Raw genomic sequence first — 23,660 nt, forward strand, 5'->3', positions numbered from 1 at the left:
AAAACAAGCCTGCTTTGCCTTCTGTGTAGCAATGTGGGTTGTTTCCTTTCCCTCTACTGACTGCTTGCAGAGAAGTAAATATCAAGAGAGGCAAGGAAATTGCAGCTCTTAAGAGGAGGACAGAGGCTGAGTGCTCCAGCTATGTGTGAACTCCCTACCACACCAGGCAGTGATGTTCTTTTAGGGTTGGAACATGAGCAAGTCTTCTCTGGAGCAGCAGCAGGCAGTGGGCTCTGTCCCCAGAGCCCTGTGTGGGCAGATGGGCTTCCCCTGCCTCTACAAGGACAAAGCAGGAGGCAGCCCCTGCCAGGAGGGCTCTGTCAGGGAGGCTGCAGTGAGTCCCTGTCCGTGGAAGGTGTTTGTACACAAGTGTGTGTGGGAGAGAAGGGATCAGGCTTGTTTATTCACTGCAAACCCTTGACTGTCCTAAGTAGGTGGTTGGAGTGGCTTGTGGTGTCCTCTCCAGAACCCAGCAGGATCCCAGCAAACCCCTGAGTCATGCTGAAGCCTCACTCAGTCTCTTGACTTTAAGGTCTGGCTGACAACTCAATTCTATGGTCTGCAGTTATTTATTTCTATTCTGCTTTACTGCTCTCAGCTTTGCTGTGACGTTCCAAGCTGCAGAGTGAAACACAAGTCTTGAAGTAAATACAAGCTCAGTGAGCTTTGCTGGCAAACTGAACCACCCAGGAGATGTCTTCTCATTCCAGACTGAAGCTGGTTCACATTCCTGATAACATCCTTGGAGGTTTGGCCTAGACTCCACAAGCACAGTTAGCAGTAAACATGCACCAGCAACACAGGTCTGCTAAGCACACAAGTTTTACAACTCCTGAGTGTGGCAAAGGCCATGTTACACCCCTAAATGTAATTACTAACTTTACTGTTAAAAATGGAGATCATTTATTGTACTAATTTTATCCTCTTCTTAATTTCCATACCTTATTTTCCACGGGTGAGTAGGAGATCCCATATTCACTGTGTTTGTGTCTTCCATGTGCTGTAGTGTGTTCCTGCTCCTGAGCCACACACTGTGGAATTGCTGTGCCCTACTTGGTTCACTCTTAAATAGAAGCTGAAAGCCAGTTAAAAGTATCTTCTTGCTGTTGTAACTGAGAAAATCTTTTTGTAGAGCAAAAATATTAATGTTCTGAGGCTAGTGAGCAGCTAGTAGGGTGGAGCAGGTCATTTCTGGTCCCCACTGGCTGTGTATTTAAGAGTGGTGACAGTAGTTTAATTGCATGAGGATATAAACTTTTTCTCAGATAAAACATGAGTGATGTAATTTCCCTGTGATGGCCTTAGGCCCTCAGTAACCACCCTGGTGTGGTGTGCTACCAAAGCTAGAAGCCTTTCAGGTTGGGGGTTTATCCCAGTGACACAAAGATGTATTTCTATTTTTTTTTCTTTAAACATAACAAGAAATGCTGTTTGCAGCTGCATCCTCTCCTGAGTGTGGAGCATGTGATTGCACTGTTCTCTGTGAATCAGGTGGTGTCTAAACATTTCTGTTGTGATGCTCTGACAGACCCAGGGCAAGCCAAGGAGGCTCGAGCCCTGTGCTGTGGCCACAAGCTCCTGGTCACAGGATGTGGGAACACCTTGCAGTCCCTCTCAGTGCAGACTGACCTTCCTTGGAAGGACAGTGTTTGTTCTGTACAGCCTGCCTCTCTCTCTCTCCATATGGGCTGCACCTCTCGATAGCTTTTCACTCAGTGGAGGGTTGAGGCAGAGAACTGCAACAACCAAAGCTGGGGAGGGGGGAACACTGAAAAACTTGGAATCCTAAACTCAGGTCTTAGCTTGCAGTGGGATGAGTTCCCAGTGAGTACCGTGGGGAAGGAGCTGTTTCTCTTGATGTGCAAATGGGCAGCGAGTGCAGGTCCTCGCTGCTGTCTCGACATCTGTCTGTTTGCTCTGTATTCAAGTTCTGAGGCAGAAAGCTTTTATCTGCCCTGGTCTCTTCTTATGTCACTGTTTCCAAAATACAACCGATAGATACCAATCTAGCAGTTAAAAGGCAGGGCCTGGCAGAGGAGGAGGAGGAAGTAGAAAGCATCAAGAGGTTGGTAAAAGCTGTTTGTTCTGGTGCCCTGTTGAACAAGACGTTGGCACGAGTGAGTGCTCCCTCTGGGATCAGGTGTGTGCTTGTACCTTGCTGCTCTGGGTCCTGCACAGCGAGTTTCTTGGCTGTGTTCTGCAGAGATGGTGGCTTTTCAAGTCTGCCTGAATGCAAATAAATACCTGAGAAGACCTTTAATGCAGTGACAGGTGTCTGCACAGAGGGAACTTGGTCTGACCCGTGTGGAACAGTGAAAAGGGAGGAGTGAGCAGAGGAGCCTGGGCTGGGTGAGCCCTGAGCCCGAGCTCAGCACTTTCTGTTACATCCCATGCTGTGCTTTCTTGGCTCCAATAATGGCATTAGCACCAAGCAGCATGCAGTAGGACAGTAGGATTTCTTTCCCTGTGGGTTGCTGAGCTGTTCAGTATCCCACTGGTGTGTGCAGATGCTCCACTGCTGTTTGCAGAGCGACAGGAGTCTTTGTCCAAAGCGTTGGTGGGGATTAATCACTGCAGAGGTTTGGGAAGTTTTATTCTGTGCTCCAGCTGTCCTGGCTAACAGTCAACTTTATTTAACCTGTTAATATCTGAGAGCAAGGCCCGAGTGTCTTCTCCACATGTGGAGAGCAGGCCTTTCTTTCCCTGGAATCTGCTGGCCTCTGAAAGGCTTGCAATGAAGAAAGCATGGCTCTGACTGTAAATAAATCCTTTCAGATTCCAGTTGTACAACCAAAGGAATTCAGCAAATTCCTATTTTTCTAATCATGACATGCCTTCATTTTAATGCATTTCTGACTGGCAAATCTCATCTTACACTGCTTTGAAAATAACGGGCAAGAAGTTGTAACTCTGGCTTGCAAACAGCTGCCCTTGTGCTCCTTACAGGTGTCAGTGCTGTGGCTTTGGCCATGTGGCTGTAGGGACCCTGCATGTGCCCAGCTCAGGAGTGGGGAGTTCTCCCCAAACCTGTAGCTCTGGGTTTCTGTGGGGTGTTGACTCAGCCCTAGGTCTGCCTGGATCTATTTGCTCTTGCATTTGCTTCCTTACCTGGAGAAATCCCTGCATCCTGCAGTGCTCACTGACTGTTTGGTATCTGTGTCGATAAGTGGAAAAATCTGTCTAACATTCCACCTCACCAAGTGTCTGGCTCTCACTGCTAGCCCGTCGCTCTTTGTAATTTTATAACTGCCTAAGAAATTAAATCTGTGTTGTGATAAGTATTCTGTGTCTTCTTCCTTTTGTTTGCTACTTGGAGATGGGGCCGGATAAGATCAGGGTAAGGCTACGTGGCCCAAACAAAACAGCAGCAGTTCTGAGCCCTCGGTCTCAGCAGTGCTTTGTAGCTGCTCTGCACAGACACTGTCAGCTTGGGCTTTGCAGGGAGTGGGGAAAGAAAAAGCTGAGTTTTTCCTGGCACATTTTGCTTGCAAATGTAATTTTCCCTCTTGTTCCTCTTTAAAGCTTCTCTTCCCAGGATTGCATTTGTGTATTTTTCTCATGCTGCTCAGGTGAGTTTGATAAGTGCCTTTATTCCTTTTTTTTTCACGGGATGCATCTCAAGCAGTGCTTTCATACCCAGCCCACTCCCTGTGCTGTCGCTCCAGGCTTGTTGCTTCTCTCATTCAAGCCCTGGAGGAAGATGTGGAGCGAGCTCTTGCAGGTGGGAGAGGAGGCAGCTCCTGCTTCTGAATCCTTCCTGCAAAGCAGCGACGAGAGCTTTGATCGGGGTGGGCAAGAGGAGCCAAAGCCTTTCTGCTGTTGTGCAGTGTTGGAGCACGCAGGATGAGATGCGGGTGAGGCTCTCCCTGTTCTCCTGTGTTGTTTCATGGTGAGGCCTCGGCTGAGGAGCTGCAGGCGCCGCCTCCCTGATCCAGCTCTGGAGGGCAATGCTGCCCTGTCGCTGCTGCTTTGTGCCTCCCTTTGCTCCAGGCAAAATCGGCTCTGCTGGCTCTGATGAGTGTCTCTAAAGTGTTCACTCGCTGCTGGTGATGTTTCCCTGTCTCCTGCCTGGAGCAAACTGAAGATCTGAGCTGGATTCAGGCAGTGGCAGTGACTTCCATCTGCTGTGGTGATGCCAACAGTTCCTCTGTCCCCTGTGTCCCAGGTGGATAAAACCATCCAGCCCCACTGATGCTTTGGCAGGTCCAGCAGCCCCTCTGCTCCTGCCCTAGGGGAGCAAAGCAGAATATTCTCCAGTAAGCAAGGGGGAAATTGTAAACAGTGGGTCACACCCAGCCCTGAAATAGGCAGCTGTGGTTGCTTTCAGGACAGCAGTTTCATTTCTGTCTGCTGGTTTGGCCCACTGAGCATGAGTTTCCAGGGAAGGGAGTGAGAAAGCCCACATCCAATTATTTATCTTAATACAAGGGTAAACACGGACTCGTGCCTCTGTTCCTCCTTGTTTTCTCTTGGTGCTGGGTTGGCTTTTGGCTTTAGCTGTGATGATCTGCCCAGTGGTCAGGCCCTGACACCTTTCATTATGCAGGGCTTGAGTCCAAGATGAAACAACTGAGCAGGAACACAATCCTGGTGTGAACAGCCCCACTTGGGCTGTGGCTGAGCTGAACACACTGCTGGGAGCAGAGGAAGGAGTGAGACACCAGCAGAGCAGCTCACACTGCCCCTGGCCTGGCTGCTGTGCAAGGTGGATGCAGCATCACTCATTTTTAGAGCCAGTGGGCAGAAAGGAGGAGCTGGAGCCAGAGGTGAGCACCAGCACCACTGATCCTGCCCAGGCTTGGGAGCAGCTCTGCAGCACCCACACTCAGCTGCTCCCTGAGCATTCACCTCTCCTGTGCTGCATCCAACCCACACCAGTCTCAGACAGGCCCTTGGCAGAGGCTTTTTTGGCTAATTAATGAACTATGAGCTAATTGAGGGCATTGTGCCCAGCTTGCTGGAGCTGAGGACAGCTGATGCTGGCTCCTCCAGCACTGGGTTATATTTTGGGTTGGGGATTTTAGCAGAGAGTTCTGCTAAGTTATAGGTTATAATGAAGGATTTGGAGATTGCTGTATCTGGGTAAGTCCATAAGGTAAGCTAGAGGGTTTGGCAGTATTTTGATTTTCTGGATGCTGTTTTGCAGGGGCAAGGGAGAGATTTGTTTCTCCACAAGTGTAGTCTGGAGCTGGGGAGCACTGACTGATGCAGGGGCAGGGATGCTCTTTGTCCTTGTGATCAGATCCACCTTGGCCACACCATGGGTACATATTCACTTTTGGGTGCCAGCCTGGTGTGCCAACTCCTCAGCATCTCTCTTGCCACTGCTGTCCCCTCCTCCCTGCTTGAGAGAGGCTGGTGACACCATCAGCCACTGCTCCTCAGCAGCTCCAGATCGGGGCTGATAATTTATTTTATCTGAGAAGGGCAGGCAGAGGGATGGGCCAGGAGCCTGGGCCTGTGGCTGGTTAAGGGGAGGTTTCTGGGGGCCAGCACGGGGGGCTGTGCTCTGCTCTGGATGGAGCTGCAGGGGCCTGGGGCCACAGAGGGTCCCTGTCCCTTCCTTGGGACCATCCCAGCCCTCTGTCCCCAGAGCATCCATGTTCTTTCTTCCCTTTTCTGGTACCATCCCACTCTTCTTTTCCTGGAACATCCATGTTCTCCCCTTCCTCTCCTGGGAGGATTCCTGCTCCTCCCCTGGGAGCACCCCAGCCTGCACATTCCCCAGCAGCATCCCAGTCCTTTTCCTCCCATAACCTCCCTCCTCTTCGGCTGGCAGCATCCCAGCCTTTTCCCCTTGGTGCATCCACACCCCTTCCCTTGTTTCCTCCCAAATCATCCCTCTCCACTTCTTCAGCAGCTCTGCAGCACCTTCTGTGTGTGCTGAGGGCACCACTGGTTCTCCTTGACCCACAGCAAAATGTGAGAGGGGGGAAAATACTGATCTGTGTTTGCCTTCCCCTGAGCCAAAACTGCCGGGGGAGGCAGAGGGTGCTTGGTGTTTGCTGTGTGTGCCTGGAGCTTGATCCATGCTGGGACGAGGGGACTGTGCTGGGGCCAGAGCAGAGTGGCTCTGCCTTTGTGCCGCTACTCTGCTGTGTTTTCCTGAGCAAATAATGCTGCAGCTTTTGGATTTGGGCCCAAAACTTGAGTTCTGGCAGGGGAGGGCAAAGCTCTGGGCTTCACCACAACCTCTGCTGCTGGCTGCAGCCTGGAGCACGGAAGGGAAATGCAGCCCCTCTGTGTCCCCTCTCTCTGCACCGTGGGGCACAGGGCTCTCTGCTCCCCTGCTCTCTGTGCCACCAAGCACAGAGAAATCATGCAGAGCATCTCTCCTCTCCTTACCCGAAAACAATTTTGGAAATGAAAGCCGGGAGGCAGAGCCAGGGACGTTATCTCACCCCTTTCTACCGTTTCAGATAGGAAACAGCCTTTCATCTCTCCCTGGGTGAAAGGCAATTTGCATTTCAAGAGGTCAGGACGAAGCTTTTTCTCTTTACCATCCGAAATTCGTTATTCAAAGTCTATTTGGAAACAAAACAACACATGCACGGGAAGATGGCCTCTGCAGGCTCAAATTAACTGCTCCTGTCATCCCTGATTTCCCTGGCTGCTGCTGCTGGAGGATGCTGGATCGAGGAGGAGGAGGCACAGGCGCTGCTGGAGATGTGAGTGGAGCAAACCTGTGAGCTCCTCGCTGTGGCTGGAGCTGCTCCAGGGCTCGGGGGTCTCCCCTGGGAATTGGGGGAGGTTTTTCACCCCCCTGCCCTACACAAGCTTGGCTTGGACAGGTCAGACCCCTGAGGAGAGCTCCAGACCCACCTCCCTGCAAACCCTGCTCCCTTCCAGCTCCCACCCTCAGCCTGGCTCCAACAACCCAGTCCTGCTCATAAAAACCCTCTGGCAGCTTCGCTGGGGCTTGCTGGGCACTGGAGCTTTGTTTTCTCAGCTGCTGCCTCTGCCCTCACTGCTGCCACTTACTGATATCAGAGTTTGCATTAGCAGGTGCAGCTCTGGGATATTCAATTACCTATAAAGAGCTGTAGCAACGCAAGACATGGCTGGAGGCATCAAGGCCGTTGGTTTCAGGGTTTTCTTCCTTGGTTTCAGGGGTTTTTTTCTCTTGGTTTCAGGGTTTTTTCCCTTGGTTTCGGGTGCTTTGTTTTGGTGTTTTACCTTGCATTTAAAGGAGATGTGAGGACGGGTAAAGTGGCATAAAAAACATAAGTAAAAAGTGGAGTAGAGAGAAGGAGAAATAAATAAATAATCCTGTTTATTAAATGAAACAGCTGGGTTGGGGGAAAAAAATGATCTCCGGGAAGAAAGCAGCTCCCTGGGCTATTTTTAGCTCTTTTGTTTCTCCCCCCCTTTCCACCCCCACCCTCCTTGCACAGTCTGAGGGTTTGGTGCATGTCAATCCTGCTGTTCTCCCTCACCTCCTGAGTGCCAGGTGATGTGCTCTTTTCTTATTTTCTTTTATTTTTTTTTTCCTCTCCTTTTTGTGCATCTTATTTATAGCAGGGAGCTGGGGGAAGGGCAGCAGCAGCATCAGGAGAGGCCGTGCAGGCTTGGCCTCACTCCTGGCTGGGAAAGGAGGGGGCAGCAGGGGCTGAGCCTCTCCTGCAGCATCCAGGGGATGCACATGGTCCTCCCTCTGCTCCTCAGCAGCTCCAGAGCTGCTGCAGCCCCCCCAAAATTCCCTTTGCCTGCATCTGGGGGGCTCCAGCAGCTCCAGGGCAGGGGCCCTGTTTGGTGTCTCCTCTCAGCTCTTGCACCAGTGGGGCTGGGGAACCCTGGATTTCAATTTTCCTGGATTTCCATTTCCCTGTGTTTCAATCAAGTCTTTCTCCCTTAGGCACCACCATTCCTAAACCCATCCCAGCAAAGCTCTCCATCACCCCCAGGCACTGCAACCTTCCCCTTTCCATCCCTCCCAGCTCCCACCGCATCTCCTGGATGCTGCTGCTGCCCCAGGCCCCTCTCCCCTCCTCTCCTCTGCCACCGAGCATCCTCGTGGGCTCCCATCTCTGTGCCTTTATGGAAGAAATACATAATTCTTTTATTATTCAATTAGGAGTTTAACACACAATCAGGTGATCGCTTTAAGAGGATTTCCTATAAGGCAGGATTTGAATAACGGGGCTATGAGTAATATATTCCCTTAACTGGTTTATTCCTTTATCAGATTTTTTTTTCCCCCTAAGCACTTTAATGCATTTACTTTCCCATTGTCGACACTTTTCTCCGAGCTCTTCCTCCCTCCCCGAGCTTATGCAAATCCCCCGTAAGGCGTTTAATGCTCCGTGTGTGTCAATAGTGCCCAAATCTTGGCGGCAGCATTAGGGCTTCATGCATGCCCCGGCTGATTAAGAGGGGTGGTGGGGCCAGCCTGGCTGCCCAAACCCCCTTTCCAACCCCCACCGTGGGGCCTCTGGGCTGGGAGCTGCATTTTTGCAGAGAAAAGGCTGAGCTGAAAGTCGCTTTTCTTCTGCAGGGTGAATGGGGAGCGCCGCGCTGACCTGCCCGCCGCTGTTTGCCGCCCTGTCGCTCACATCTGCGGCTGTGTGGAGGTGTTTGCTGCCAGGGGGGGATGGATGTGGGTGGGATGTGAGCAGAGGAGGAGGAGGAAGGAGGGAAAATAACCTCTGAGCCGGTGTCAGTGTTGGTTTGTGCACACACAGTCCGGCCTGTGTGGCAGAGGATGCTCAGGGTGCCTGCTGGGAATGGCTTGGGCATCACTGGCAGGAAAAACAGGGTGTGCCCACTTTTTGTGCCACCAGGAGCTGGGGTCGCGTCACCCTCGTGTGCTGTGGGTTTGCTTCCCCTGAGGCAGCCCCTGGGGTTTGTTTTGGGGGTTAAAGAGCCCCTACAGACACAGGGTGTGATGGACCTGGGTACTGGAGGCTCAGGGGATGTGTTTGTTTGCCTGCTCACCTTGGCAGAATGTTCACTCTGACACCTGGGGAAAGGTGAGCCTGAGGAGGAGAGCAGCACTGATGAAAGGAATAGCAAAAAGGGTTGGCCTGGAATTCCTGGTTTTCCCACTGCCTGAGGGTTTGTGGCTGTTGCTGAAGCCCTTCGTGAGCACAGCACGGGGAAAACACCCCCTCCAAGGGCTGCTCTCACCATTTTCTCCTTCCAGAGAAAAATCTCTCTCAGCCTGTGTCTGTAAACAGCCCGGTGAGTGGGAGGGGGCTGGACCGGCCCTTCCCTGCGTTGTTTCCTCCACGCCCACCACTGATTGTCTCCTTTTTTATCCCGTCCTGCCACTCTGCCTGTGCGTGCAGCAATTATGCAAAGTTGCAATCAAGGAGCTCATCTTGGATTAATTAGTGATGGATGCAAATCTGTTCCAACAAAGAGGAGCGAGGGGAGTGCAAAGGCCATAGCTATCCTCCAGGGTTTCTCCAGCTCTCCCAGGCTCGTTTGCGGGCAGGAGGGATGCAGAGTAATGCCTTGCAGGAGAATTGGGGCATCCACGTGAAAGAATTTGGTTCTTGGCCTTGGGACAAGTCTTGGGTGCCCCAAAGCTGATGCTCAGCTCAGCCCCTGCATCTCCCTGGAGGTTTTAAGCCCAGAGCTTTGGGCTTAGAGCATCTCCTCCCACCCCAGCCTCGCTGCAAAGCTCGGGGAAAAACCAGTTAATCCCCACGGCCTCCAGTGCTGAGCCCCTGCCAGCGCTGGGGATTTCTGTTCGCCTGCAATCGGATTGTGACAAACCCCTCCACTTGCATTGAACAAATTCCCTGGCTACTCCCCGCTCCTTGCAGGCCCCAGTAATCCCCTGAGTGTGACTCTGGCCAAGAGGCAACATCCCTGATTAATCCCCGGCGTCTCGGTGCAAAGCTGCTCTGCCGAGGATGCTCCTGGGCTGGCACGACACGCTCGGCCGCGCTGGGAGCAAACCCAGGGAAGGAGGCAAAGGATGCAAGGCTGTTAAAGGAGCTTCTCCAAGAGGGGATTGCAGCCTTGAGAGCAGCCTCTTCTTCCCCTGAAGTGGAAAAGAGGGATGTGCAGCGCTCCCGGGAGCACTGGGGGTGGGAAGGGGGGTGCAGATGTTTAATTTCTTTTCCTGCCCCCACTCAGTGTCACCCACCCCAGCTGGTGCAGAGGGGACACCCACAGGGCACAGAATAACCAGGGCAGCCTGGCAGGGTGAGCACAGCTTGCTTAAGGAGCTCCTGGCTCGTGGCTGTGCCCACAGGGATGGGGACAGTAGGGACAGCCCATTCCCATGGTCCCCAAGAGTTTAAAACCTTGGCTTGAGGCTTTTGGTGTGCCGACAACTGAAAGGTCTCTCCTTCCTCTCCCCTCTGCAACAGCAGTGATTAATAAAACCTGACTCGGCTGGAAGGGCAAGGAGAAAAACAACAATACAGGACATTTCTGGAGATGGTCCTAATCCAGCATCTCGGAGCCAAATGAATCAGCAGCTTCTTATTCTGCCGGCAGGATTAGTGAATGCTCATCCAGGCTCCTGGGGAGTGAGGTGAGGCTCTGCATAGCAAGGAGAGATGTGGCCACAGGGTGTTGGCTGGCTCATGGAGCCAAGCAAATCCCTCCTTGTAATCCTGCAAACACTGCTGGGATGCACCCACTGGTGCTGGGAGCTGTGGGACAGCTGGGAGAGGCAGGAGAAGGGAAAATACCTCTAAAAATCTGCAGTGGGGGTGAAGGAGGAGGCTGTTGGATGTGGGGGAAAGACTCAAGGTTGGGGCTGTGTGTAAGGGATGCCCCTCATGCCACAGGGACCAGGAGCACCATGCCTGGCTGGTTTTCCTGGCTGTTAAAGTGGGTCAAGCAGAAACCCAAGGAGCATCTGAGCTCACCAACCTTGAGCCAACTATGTGGGAGCTGAATTATTCAGGGCCAGCTTAAAAAATTGAAGAGCCCAGCAAAACTCCAGGAGAGCACAGCCCATGGGACCCCCATACCCTTGTCAGGCAGAGGCAGCTCAGCCTGCCCATGCTCAGGGGGCACCTTGGGCATTTTGGGAGAGGGAGACAGCATTGTTTGTGTCTAACACTGCCCTTGGGGATGGGGAAAGCACCCAGAGAAGTTCACCCTGGATTCATCTCCCTGTGTTCTCTCTTGTTCTCCCTGTGTAGAGCTCCAAGCTGTAGCAGTTTCCTTGGGTATCCCAGCATGGCTCTGTCACACCTACAGCAGGAGCAGCTGGAAGGGAACCCCTTTTCCCCTGAAATGGGGATCTCTTCATTGCGTGGTTTTAGAGAGGAGGCTAAAACTTGATTTTTGCCAGCAGGTGTTTGGTTGCAGCATCTTCCCATGGCTTGGAGAACAACACATCCTCTTGGGAGCTGAGGTGCTCCCTTCAGCTTGGTCACCTCTAAAGGACCATCCCTGCTTCTGTTCCTGGGCTTTGGAATGGGGAGAAGCAGCTCCTGGGGGAATCCCTGTGGTGAGTAATGCTGCCTGGCGAGCGCTGCGAGAGGCGGGTGCCCATATGCTGCAGCTCATTCTGCTCTTTTCTGGAGCACTCTCCCTGTCTGGGTGCCAACCAGCAGCACACACGGCCAGGGATCCCCACCACACTCACCCCACAGTGGGGTTTTATATTTCTAAGGTTCCCTGAAGAGGGTGATGGAGTCTGGTGTAGAGCAAGGGGATGTACCGCAAGGGGAGTGAGGTGCTTTGGGATTTTATGGCGATGCTATGAAATTAGAGCTGAACGAATGTGCCAAAGCAAAGAGCCCAAAAAAATCCCCGTTTGCACCAGAGGGCCGGGCTGTGCAGGTGCTCAGCTCAGAGGGGAGCAAGGCAGGCTGAGCCCCAGCTCCAGGCCGTGCTTGGCACAGCAGTCAGGTGCACTTGGAGCCAAACTCCGGCTATTTCAGCCAGGGAGAAAAGATGGAAATTTCCACCTGGCCTGTTTTCTTGCCTGTGCTGGGTTTGCAGGAGCCCCTTTCCCCAGCCCCGCTCCCGGCAGCAGGAGGTGGTGCAGGCGCCTGTGTCTCTCATTTCCTCCGGCGGCCGCAGCAGCAGCAGCGCATCCCCGGCCCCGCTCGCTGATTTACACAACGCAGCAGCGTTTATTGACTGCGAGGAGGTTGTCATTCACGGCCAGGCCTGGAGCAGGGATGGTTCCTCCTCTCCTCCCGCTGCCTCCATCCTCACACGCTCCGGGGCAGAGCCCAGGGATGGCCCCGCAGGGCTCTCACCCAGCTCGCTGGGAGGGGGCACCTGCTGAGCCCCCCTCTGTGCCTTGCTGCTCCTGGGGAAAAGCATCAGATCCCCGTGATGGAGTAGGGATGGATAGAGCCTGCAGCCTGGGCCAGATCACCCAGCCCAGGAAGGGTGGGGACACCCACGAGGTCCCTGCCTGGGTCACCCACCCTGGGGACACGGTTTCTCCCTTTGGTGGATATCCACACTGCCCCATGTTGCTGGCTCCCTTCCTCCTCTGGTTCCATTCCCTGGTTTTGGAAGGGAGCAGAGACCTCTTGGCTGTTTCCTCAAAAAGCTGGGGGATTGCTGTGTTCTGTTAACCAGAGCTTCCATCCCTCCATCCCTCCATCCCTCCATCCCTCCATCCAATCTCCATCCATCCATCCCGCCGTTTGTCCACCCATCCATCCTGATTCCATCATCCCCTCTTAGACAAAACCCTTCACAGGGCACGAATGACTCTCTCCATGAAAACCTCATGCCCTGAACTAAATTACCGGGGCTTTCTTCCTAATTAATCTCTCTTGGCAATTAGCTCCGGCCCTCCGAGATCCCTCCAAGGCGCCTCTAGCCGGTACCTACAGCCGGTACCCATAGCCGGTACCTACAGGCGGTGCCTACTGCCGGGGCTGCGGGCGCGCCCCGGGAAAGCCTCTCCGGGGGCCGGGGGGCTCGGGGGAGGAGCGGGGGGCGGGCGGGAGGCCGGGCCGGGCCGGGGCCGCCCCCGCTCCGCCGCCGCCGCGCTCGGTGCCGGCCCCCTCCCGGCGGAGGCTCCGCGATGGCGGGGCCGGGGCCCGGCGGCCGCCGGGGCTGAGCGGGGCGGGCAGCGCCGGTGCCGCAGAGCCGCCGATGCGGACACGGAGAGGTAAGAACCGACCTGTTGTGCTCGGCCGGGACCAACGGGGAGCGGGGGAAAGGAGGGGAAGGCGCCGCTCCGAGCCCTGGCCCCGCCGAGCATCCTCCCGGCTCCCCCGAGCATCCCCCGGGCGCGGCCGGGAGCTTCTCCTTCAGACAGGGACCTGGGTTACTGAATTCCCTCCGTTTGTGGCAACTTCGCCGCTGGCAAGATGTCGGGGGACCCTTTTGCCGGAGCAAAAAGCGCTTTTGTGCCCTGGCAGGAGGGCTGCGGTGCCCGGGGGTCGGGCAGAGCCGGGGGCAGCGGGGCAAGGGCTCCTCTCGGGTGAGACCCCCCAGCCCTGCCCGCCATAGGGAAACGCTGCCACCGCCACGCTGGGGCCGCAGGAGCGGCACGGTGTGAATCCGTGGGGGCAGACGGATGTAAATCCAGCGGGAGGAGAAAATCCAATTTACGGCAGCGCAGGGATGCTCGGGGGAGCGAGGCGGGGAGCGCCGGAGGCCGGTCCAGCGCCGCGGCCGCGCAGCGCATCCCACACCCTGCATCCCGCGCCCCGCATCCCTCATCCTGCACCCTGCATCCCGCATCCCTCATCCCGCACCCTGCATCCCACATCCCGCTCCCGCCAAGTTTGGGCCACACACAGTACGTACGAGGCTTTTCCAGCTGGTTTGTTCTCCAGCTGGGATTCCTGCTATGGACAAACCCCGCAACAGGCTCTCCGGCATCCCGGGAGACGCTTCCCGCTGGGTTTTGTTGCCTGGGGGGCAGCAGGCACAGGAGGTGCGGGTGAAGGGGATCGAAGGCGGCTCCCCTGGGTGGAGCGGTGCCCCAGGACATCGTGCCCTGCTGGGGTGCCCTGCTCTGGGATGGGGGTGTTGGGGTGAGCCCCAGCATGGGGACAGAGGGGGACCCCATCCCAGCGTTGCTGTGCCCTCAGCACAGCCCCAGAGCCAGGGCAGTGCTGCCCTGTGCACCCATCCCTGCACGAGAGAAGCATTTTAGGCTCCAGGAACCCACTCACAGGGTCTGTGGGCACCACGTTTGCCCCCCTACTCAGGGCCCTCCAGCATCCAGCACATGCTGACAGCTGGAAAACCTCTCTGCTCCTGCAAACGCCATGTCTGGCAGGGAGACCAAAGAAATCACTGCCATTGATTTTTTCCTGCCTTGCCTGACTCAACCTGCTGCCTTGGAGGAGATTTTTCACCATCACCACCACCCCTGGATGCCAGGGAGATGTGCAGGAGGTGGGCTGGGGACAGGCAAGGAATCCAGAGCAGCCCCCTGGGGTTGAACCTCAGGGATGAACCCTGGTTTGGATGGCTCTGGTGGGATCACTGGAGGATGGTGGATATTTGGAGAGCTCATTTTGGGATGTATCTGGTGTGATGCTGGGGTCTCTCTGGCAGGTCCGTGCTGGCTCTGATTCCCCCAGAGAAGCAGATCTGAAAAAAGCAGAGTCAAATCCCATCCCCTCTCTGAAAGCTGCAGGAGTGTGTCTGCCCAGGCTGGCAGCTCTGCCCCAGCCCCAAGCACCAGAGATGCTGAAAAGGGCAAAAAGCAGAGCAAATGTGCTGCCTGCAGGGAGCCAGGACCTTCCCCACAGCCACTGAGTGGATTCCATCCATTAATTTCCCTAATTGCTTTTGGAAATCACAGTGGCATTTGTCTTTGGGAGCATCCCAGGGAGGTGCTGAGCCAGGCTGCGCCTCGGGGGTGGCTCCTGGGGGTTCCCCACAAGCCCTGCTCACCACCCCAGAGCCAAACTCCTGTGGGTCCCTCACGAGCACTGCTCACCACCCCAGAGCCAAATTCCTGTGGGTCCCTCACGAGCACTGCTCACTGCCCCAAAGCCAAACCTCTGCTCAGAACGTTGGTGATCCCATTTGCCTGGGGGGAATCTTCTTTCCAGGTGGAGAAAACCCATCAGAACTGCAAGGTGGAGAAGGCTCAGGGCCACCCATGTGTCATTGTCCCTTGCAGACCCCTGGCACCACCCGGGGGGATCTGTGCACCCGGGGGTGTCCCTGTCACTGCTGTCCCCCCTCTCAGGTGGCCAGGATGGGCTCGGTGGGTGCTGAGCGTTTCAAGGAGCTGAGCCCGGCGGTGACACCCGAGGGGAACGTGGTGATGAGCTTCAGCTTCGACAGCTACCAGCTGGAGGAGGACGAGCTGCAGCGGGGCAGCCAGGCCAAGGGTGTGCTCACCTTCATGGAGCCAGGTGAGGCAGGCACGGCCCAAACCAGGGTCCCTGCTGGGTTCCCACCCCCTTAGGACCTTCCTGGGATGGGTTTAATAGACACAAACAGCCTGAAATGCCACAAAATGCCCACTACCCTTTTTCATCCCTTTTTGTACCCATGTGAGCCACCAGCACATCCCATGGCAGTGGGCTCTGCAAGGCTGGCAAGGAGTTCAGGACTGATGCCCTGGTTGTCCTGCCAGGCTCATCCCCAGCCTGCAGCTTCATCTTTCTCCATGCAGGACTCAGGGGCGCCCCTGGGATTCATCCCAGCCCTGAGGCACCCTGTCCACCTCCACAGCCACCTCTGACCCTTCCTGCACCTTGACTCGTGCTGTCACCTGCACTGCCTGACTCTCACCTTGTTTAGCTGCAATTAAAACTCACCAGACGCCCAAAGCCCAGATGTTTTCCTTCCTCCTGGGTCTCCACTGAAGTGTCTTTATTTAGGGAAGGAACTTCTCAGAGCTGGGGCTGTTAATTTGTACATCTACAGGGAGCTGAGCTGTTTCATTGCCTCAAGGCTGAGGTCTCATGTGGGTCCCAGGGGTGCAGCAGTGCCACTGTCACGTCTTTTTCTCTTTCTTTCCTCTTCTGGGGCAGTTTCTGAGGAGCCTGAGCCGCAGGATCGATACCATGGGATTTATTTTGCCATGCTGCTGGCTGGGGTGGGATTTCTCCTGCCCTACAACAGCTTTATCACCGATGTGGATTACCTGCACCACAAATACCCAGGTAGGTCTGGAGCAGCTCCAGCACATCCCTGACACCCCAAACCTGACTTCCAAGGGAGCTGAACTCCTGTCCCCCCATCACCTGCCTCTCTCCAGGGACCTCCATTGTCTTTGACATGAGCCTCACCTACATCCTGGTGGCCTTGGTGGCCGTCATCCTCAACAACGCGCTGGTGGAGCTGCTGAGCCTGCACACCCGGATCTCCGTGGGTGAGTGGGGTCCCTGCACCCCCAGGCAGCGCTGTCCCCGTGCTGTGCCCCTCACACAGAATCACAGAAATTCTAGGTTGGAAGAGACCTTTAAGATCATCGAGTCCAACCCATGTTCTAACACCTCAACTAGATCATGGCACCAAGTGCCACATCCAGTCTTTTTTTAAACTCTTCGAGGGATGGTGACTCTACCACCTCCCTGGGTAGATGATTCCAGTATTTGACCACTCTTTCTGTAAAATACTTCCTCCTTAATTCTAGCCTGTATCTCCCTTGGCGCAGCTTGAGACTGTGTCCTCTTGTTCTGTCTGTTGCTCGGAGAAAGAGACCGACCCCCAGCTCACCACAGCCACCCTTCAGGAAGTTGACGAGAGTGATAAGGTCACCCCTGAGTCTCCTTTTCTCCAGGCTGAACAACCCCAGCTCCCTCAGTCGTTCTTCATATGGCTTGTGTTCTAAGCCCCTCACCAGCGTTGTTGCTCTCCTTTGGACACGCTCAAGCATCTCAACGTCCCTCCTAAAGTGAGGGGCCCAGAACTGGATGCAATACTCCAGGTGAGGCCTCACCACCTCTGTGTCCCCCCCACAGGCTACCTCTTCGCCCTGGGGCCCCTGCTCTTCGTCAGCATCTGCGACGTGTGGCTGGAGCTGTTCAGCCGCAGACAAGCCTACGCCATCAACCTGGTGGCTGTCGGGGTGGTGGCCTTTGGCTGCACAGGTATGGGGCACAGCAGCTGGGCTGGGACACGCATGGCAGGTAGGGGAGGGAAACAGCCCCATCCCTGAGCCGTGATCTGCTGGGAAAACCTCCTGCCCTGCTCCCCATAACCCTCAGGTCCCTGCCCCATCCTGTCAACCTCTGTCTGGGCATTTGGGACTGGCCAGGGGCACCAGCACCAAACCATGTCCTGATCACTGACACCACTGATCTGGGCCACCGTGGTGACATGCCAAGGCCCCACACCTGGTGGCCACTCTGGGTGGGAACAGACACAGTGGAGCAGCCAGGGAAAGGTGTGGAAAATAAGGCTCCCAGCTGGCACTGCTCATGGGTTCCCTCTGGGGTTTCTTCCCCCTTCCTGGAGTTTCAGCTGCAATAATCCCTTCTTCTCCCCTCTGTGCCTCTCTCCTGAAGTGCAGCAATCCAGCTTCTACGGCTACACGGGGCTGCTGCCCAAGCGCTACACGCAGGGAGTGATGACGGGAGAGAGTAAGTACCCACGGCCATGGTCAGTACCCATGGCCATGGTCAGTACCCATGGCCACTGAGTGTGTCCACAGCCCTCCACAGGGACTTGCACCTTCTCCTGGGGCCCCAGTGAGTCACTCCTGGGTCCCCAGCACAGCCAGGAGATCAGGGTGCTCCCCAACAAACCAGGGAGTTTACTGGTTTTTAAGTCCCTGCACTGCCATGCCAGGCTGGGGGTGAGGATGCCGAGATTTATCACCCCAAAAATCACTTCTGGTGACTCCTCTGTATGGGGAAGCATCCCATCCACCTGGTGGGGGGTGATGAGGATCCCTGAGCTGGGATTCAGAGGGGCCCAGCACTGACAGCTCCCCCCACACCACCAGGCACCGCCGGGGTCATCATCTCGCTCAGCCGCATCTTCACCAAGCTGCTGCTGTCGGACGAGAAGGAGAACACCGTCATCTTCTTCTTCATCTCCATCGGCATGGAGCTGACGTGCTTCATCCTGCACCTGCTGGTGAAGCGCACGCGCTTCGTGCGTTACTACACCGACGGCTCCCGCCAGGGCCTCCCCGAGAGCCGCGGCGCCGGCGAGCCCAGCTCCGGCTACCGCGTCCACCACGACGTCACCTCCGAGGACGTCAGATTTGTAAGCCAAGCGTGGGTTCCCCTGCTGTCCCCCGGGGTTCTTGGCCACTGCATCTCAGCGCTGCTGTCCTCTCCTCCCTCATGCAGGAGAGCCGGGAGCAGGGGCAGCCGAGCTCCCCACGGGGCAGCCCCGGCCCCGAAGCTGAGCTGGCTGGCAGTGGCACCTACATGCGCTTCGATGTGCCTCGGCCCAGGATCAAGAGGAGCTGGCCCAGCTTCAGAGGTGGGTGGTGGGCTCAGGGGAAAGCCATACCTGTGGGGTGGGATAAATAAATGACTGGTGACCCAGTGTTATGGGGAGGATCATTCCCAAGGCTGCAGAGGGACGTTTGAAAAGGGCATGGAAGAGCAGGACAAAGGGAAATGGTTTCAAACACAAGAGGACAGGATTAGATGGGATAGCATCAAGAAATTTTTCCCTGTGAGGGTGGGGAGGCCCTGACACATGCTGCCCAGAGAAGCTGTCCAACTGAAAGTGTCCAAGGTCAGGTTGGATGGGGCTTGCAGCCACCTGGGCTAGTGGAAGGTGTCCCTGTCCATGGCAGGGGGTTGGAACTGTATGGTCTTTCACAGTCCCTTCCATCCCAAACCATATGTGATTCTATGATCCCTTTCCAAATGATGTGCCCATAACCTTGGGGCAGACTCATTTTTGGAAGCATCCCTGTGGGTCAGACAAAGCTCTCAGGCTCTGCAAGGGGGCTGGGCTGCAGTTTTGGCTGAGCTGTGCTGCCTGTCCCTGCCAGACATGCTGCTCTACCGCTACGTCGTGTCCCGCCTCATCTGGGCCTACATGCTCTCCATCGCCATGACCTACTTCATCACACTGTGCCTCTTTCCCGGGCTGGAGTCGGAGATCCACAACTGCACGCTGGGGGAATGGCTCCCCATCCTCATCATGGCCATCTTCAACCTCTCCGACTTCGTTGGCAAGGTAGGAGAGAGGCCAGAGCCAGCACAGGGGGGGTCTGTCCTGCTTTGGTGCCCTCTTTCTAAGCCACTTGGCTCCACCAAGGGTCATCTCCACCCATGGGGGTCTAACCAGTGGGAGGCTGGTACTCACCAGCACGGCCAAGGTTGGGTTCCCACAGCAGTTGGTCTTTCCACTATCCCATCTCCTTGTTACCCCACTTTGGGCACAGCGGGGCCCTCCCCATCCTCCTCATCCCCCCAGCAGAATCTCTGTCCTCACTGCAGATCCTGGCTGCCCTGCCCTACGACTGGAGAGGGACCCACCTCCTCGTCTACTCCTGCCTCCGCGTGGTCTTCATCCCCCTCTTCATCATGTGCGTGTACCCCAACGGGCAGCCCACCTTCGGCCACCCCGCCTGGCCCTGCATCTTCTCCCTCCTCATGGGCATCACCAACGGCTACTTCGGCAGCGTGCCCATGATCCTGGCAGCGGGCAAGGTCAGCCCGGAGCAGCGGGAGCTGGCAGGTAGGACCGAGCCCTTCTGGGAACCCCACTGGTGTGGCCTGAGCACCCTGACACCCCTGTCCCTTCCCACAGGGAACACCATGACCGTGTCCTACATGACGGGCCTGACGCTGGGCTCGGCCGTGGCCTACTTTGCCTACAGCCTCACCAGTACCTCCCACAGCAGCTGTTTCTACACTGAAACCTCCAATGGCTCCTTCACCTTGGGCTACTGAGCCCTGGGGTGGGGCAATGGGGACAGGGTGGGACCTGCTTCCCACCACGGTCCCCAGCGCCCCACATCCCTCCTCAAGGAGGGAGCCTGGAGCCTGGAAGCCGCCCCTGCATGGACAAGGACTGGTATCCTGTTGGCACAGGGCTGTGGCATTCCCAAACGGCCTGTGCTGCCCAGCCAGGCACTGTGCAGGGCCACTGCTTGGGGTGACATTCCTCCCACCCCAGGGGACAGTTCTTGTTGCTTTTGGGGGTCTCCCCATCAGCAATGTGCAGCTCTCCAGCGAAGGCTGGGGATCTGCTGTTTGCGCCAAGCCATTGACAGGAGGAAGAAAATACTGCCAAATCCCAAAGGGAATAGGACCAGCACTGGGGAGGAGGGTGATGGAGGGCTGGTGAGGAAGAAGAGGAGCAAGAGAGGAAGGAAGCACTCCTTCAGTCCCCCGTGGCTCTGGGAAGGTGGGTCTCCACTTCCATTGATGGTGCTGCAGGTTTTCACCAGGAATGGCTTGAAATCACAGTCCCTCCCTAAATATGCGAATCATATGGATGGGGAAAAAAAGATTTTTTTTTTACTGTGTCTTGTTTTACCCCCCCTAACTGCAACAGAGGCAGGGTCTTGCCTCCCCCCACCCCACACTGTGAATCTGCTCCATTGCAAGGGGTACAGGGGGGGGTCCCAAGGCTGCAGCACTGCCAGTGCCACCTGCAGGCCACTGCTGAGCTTCAAGATTTATTGCGCAGGATGTAAGTGAAGCTGATTAAATAATTAAGTGTCTTTGCAACAATGGCTGGTCCTTAGCTGTGCCACACACAAGTGTGTGGGTGGCATTTGACTGCTGGTGATGGGCTGGGCTGGCAAACACACACAGGGTGGCACCTGCTGCCTGTCCTGTTGGGTTTTGGGGTGTCCTGGTGCTGGTCTCCATCTCCAGGGCCCCCTTTGTCACCTGGGGTGGTGGAACACGTCACTGGGTTACACCAAACCCCTGCCAGCCTGCAAACTGCCGTGGGCAGCACACAGGAGAGGGAACAGGCCAAGAGGAGCAGAAAACATCAGGAGAAGGTGCCAACACCACGTTTTGGGACCAGCTGCACCTCGCTGTGCCAACTGGCGGGTGCCACCTCCCAGGGAATCAAGCCCAAGGAGCCAATGAGTGCCAGGCCTGGCCCCGACCTGGCCCCCACAGCACAGGAGGGTCTGGCAGTGCCAAGTATGAAGTGCAGCTCACACCAAAAAAAGAGCAAATCCAGCATTTCATCCTCAGCACATGGTGCCCTGGGCAGGGTGGCAGGGTGAGGACTCACACCTCCAAGCCCTGTGCAGCAGACACCTCTACTCCAGTGTCCAGTCCTGTCCATCGGTGCCACCACCTCACACAGATGGGTTCTCCCCAAAAAGCCACCAGGCACCTGGGTTGTGTCTTTCTCCAGGGCAGGGGCTGAGCCAAAAAGCCATCATTGCCACCAAGGGGAGAAAAACCCTGCGGTCAGGACAAGCGAGACAAAGAAAGATGCTTCGTTGGGTTGCTTTTTTTCAATTAGATTTTTTTTTTTTTTATGAAAAAAGATCACACGGAGTTCTCCAACAAACAGAATGCCAAAAAAATTGTTTTAAACAAAACATAAACAAAACAAAACAAAAAGACAAAAACCTGGCTCTCCTTTCCTCTCGATTGTCTGAAATATCCTTGTGTTCCATAGAAGGCAGTGGGTTTTAAGTGCTTTCTATTTAACATTAGCATAAAATCTCTCTCGCGCGCTCTCTCTCTCGCTCTTTAAAATATGCTCACACAATTTGCTTCTAGAAGTACAGTACACTTTGAGCGTGGGGGGTGTGCCTGTTCCCAGATCATTTACAATCACAATCCAACAGGAAATAAAAAATAATATTCTAAACGTCAGACTGTGTTCATTTCTGCCGTTGTGGGTTTTTTTCTTTTTTTGTTTTTTATAATTTCATAATTTTTTTCACAGTTTTAAAAAGTTTATATTTATATATATATATTTATATTTATATTTATAATTAAAAAGTTGAATCCATTTAAAGACTTATAATACAGGAGGGCTAAAGAGTCTTTTGGTACATTAAAACTGTACAGGCTAGAACCGTCACTGTCCGCCGGTGGCCCGGGCTGGAGATGGTACGAGCTCAGCACCATGTGTGGTTTGTTTAAAGGACGAGGGGTAACTCTGTGGGGCTGTCCCTCACCCCTGAGCCCTGGCCTCCAGTCTCTGGTACGCTGCCAGGGTGGAGAGTTTCCAATCTGTCCTTGGCTTAAGCGTCGCCCCGCTCCGCGTCCCGGCCATCCGTAGTGCGAGTCGGGAGTTGCAAAGATCAGTGCGTCTCTTGGAGTTTTGTTTAAGTGCAAGGATGGTGCGTCGTTCTCCTCAGGTTCTCCTCCAGTGTTCCCTCTTGCCAGGTGTAACCCTGGAGCAGCAGTGGCAGTGCCCAAGGGAAGCTCAGCTCCTCTGTGGATGGAGGCAGCTGAACGGTGCAGTCCCTGAGCCCAGGGTGGCAGCGGGGCTCTGGCTGTGGGAGCGCCGTGGGCAGGCACAGCCGGGTTCACACACTGCCCCATTCCCTTCAAACCATGGGCAAGGCTTCCCGGCAGCTCCACATCACGGCACAGGCAAGGCATGGTGGGTAAAGCTGGGTGAGGGATGCCAGAATCCAGTGGCCTCTGATCTTCTCTCCTCCAAGCACCAAGCAGCAGCTTTTCCCAGTCTTTTCCTGCTCCATCACTGCAGCTTTTCCCAGTCTTTTCCTGCCCCTTCACTGCGGTTTTCCCCAGTCTTTTCCTCCCCCTTCACTGCACGCTCCAAGATGAGGTCTCAGTTTGCCACGTGTCACCCCCTTTGCCACTTGCTTGCTCCCTCCTTTGCAAGGCAGAAGGGGTGCAGAGCTGCAGAGGGTTCAGTTTGTTCAAGGCAGTGGGAAGGCAGCTTCCAAGACTGGATGTTGGCTCCCTCTTCCACCTGGCTCCTCCCAGGCCAGAGGATTCTCTTCTGCCATCTCTGCTGGAGCCAGCCCTGCCCTGTCGTGCTCCACACGCTGCCAGAGGGGCCTCCAGGGAAAGGGAACAGCAAAAAGGCGCTGAGAGGATCGAGACGAGGCGCTGAGAGAGACTCATCTCCTTTCTCTTTCACCCTGTCCTTCCTATAAAGGGTCATGCGAAACTAAGCAGGAAAGGGAATATAAGGACGGAGAGGAGCGCACGCAGAAGGCAAGAGGGTGCTTCCACGTGCGGGCGGCTTCCGAGTTACTGATGGGGAAAATGACACAAAAGGGATCCCTCCTGCCGGGGGGTCCCGCTGGTGAAATGATCACGAGACCCATGTGCTTTCCTGGACCAAAAGGAGGAAGGGAGAAGTTGGTCAAGTGTCACCGTACTTAAAGCCACTTCCAGAAGAGCCTTGGGGTTCAAGCACCACCACCACCCCCTCAATGGCATCTTCCTCGAGTCCTGTAACTGCTTCCCCAACCCCTTTCTTCAGCCTTCTCCTTCCTCCTCGCGTCTCTCGCGCTCTCCTGTCTGTAGTGTGACACAGAAATGAGCATTGAAAGAAACAATCATGTCGTCTGAACAGGCACGTCCTCAGGTTTGTCCCATCCCTTCCCAGGGGCTGGCATGTGTGCCCTGGGCGGTCAGCAGATGACAGGGACCCCGTCAGTGTTGAAGATCATGCCCGTGGTGGGCTCGTAGGTCCCTGCAAGGTAGTAGAGGTCCTCACTGTCTTGGTATTTCTTTGTCTTTAGCATCTGCTCATACTGATCCAGACCAACAACAAGACACTTGTGTGAGATGGTCTGGACATCATTTTCATCCACGTGGGAGGACTGGTAGAGGGCTCTCTGCACAACAGGAAGAGAAGGAAGGAGGTGGGAAAAAAAGGAGCCATTAGATCACACAGCATTAAAGTATCATTTTCAA

At 55.3% G+C, this 23,660-nt stretch overlaps 2 protein-coding genes across 8 annotated transcripts in view; one reads left to right on the forward strand and one right to left on the reverse strand.

Moving 5' to 3' along the window:
- Positions 1–11,401: 11,401 nt before the first annotated feature.
- SLC29A4 (solute carrier family 29 member 4) lies at positions 11,402–21,629 on the forward strand. Of its 3 annotated transcripts, none has more exons than XM_064726009.1 (11): positions 11,402–11,419; positions 15,098–15,266; positions 15,891–16,022; positions 16,118–16,231; positions 16,824–16,952; positions 17,370–17,444; positions 17,810–18,075; positions 18,162–18,297; positions 18,821–19,008; positions 19,272–19,512; positions 19,585–21,629. In XM_064726009.1, exons 2-11 carry the CDS (start codon positions 15,107–15,109, stop codon positions 19,725–19,727), a joined length of 1,584 nt encoding a protein of 527 aa, XP_064582079.1. In that variant the 5' UTR covers positions 11,402–11,419; positions 15,098–15,106; the 3' UTR covers positions 19,728–21,629. The 3 variants fall into 3 exon arrangements, with proteins under 3 accessions (XP_064582079.1, XP_064582077.1, XP_064582078.1); XM_064726007.1 differs by lacking the exon at positions 11,402–11,419 and adding an exon at positions 12,904–13,051; XM_064726008.1 differs by lacking the exon at positions 11,402–11,419 and adding an exon at positions 13,808–13,825.
- Positions 21,248–23,660, reverse strand: part of TNRC18 (trinucleotide repeat containing 18) — a 54,745-nt gene continuing 52,332 nt past the window's right edge. For all 5 annotated transcript variants that reach the window (XM_064726005.1, XM_064726002.1, XM_064726006.1 and 2 more), the window contains one exon: positions 21,248–23,581. In XM_064726005.1, coding sequence (XP_064582075.1) covers positions 23,375–23,581 — 207 coding nt within the window. In that variant the 3' untranslated portion in view covers positions 21,248–23,374. The remainder of the gene's footprint in view (positions 23,582–23,660) is intronic.

The sequence above is a fragment of the Zonotrichia leucophrys genome, chromosome 14 (genome assembly GCF_028769735.1).
Source record: "Zonotrichia leucophrys gambelii isolate GWCS_2022_RI chromosome 14, RI_Zleu_2.0, whole genome shotgun sequence".
Lineage (NCBI taxonomy): Eukaryota > Metazoa > Chordata > Aves > Passeriformes > Passerellidae > Zonotrichia > Zonotrichia leucophrys.

Bases quoted from the DNA above. Each gene is read 5' to 3' on its own strand.
- SLC29A4 (XM_064726009.1), top strand. From the start codon at position 15,107: ATGGGCTCGGTGGGTGCTGAGCGTTTCAAGGAGCTGAGCCCGGCGGTG. The intron at 16,953-17,369 runs GTATGGGGCACA...TCTCTCCTGAAG, and splicing joins GGTGGCCTTTGGCTGCACAG to TGCAGCAATCCAGCTTCTAC. The intron at 19,009-19,271 runs GTAGGAGAGAGG...TCCTCACTGCAG, and splicing joins TCTCCGACTTCGTTGGCAAG to ATCCTGGCTGCCCTGCCCTA.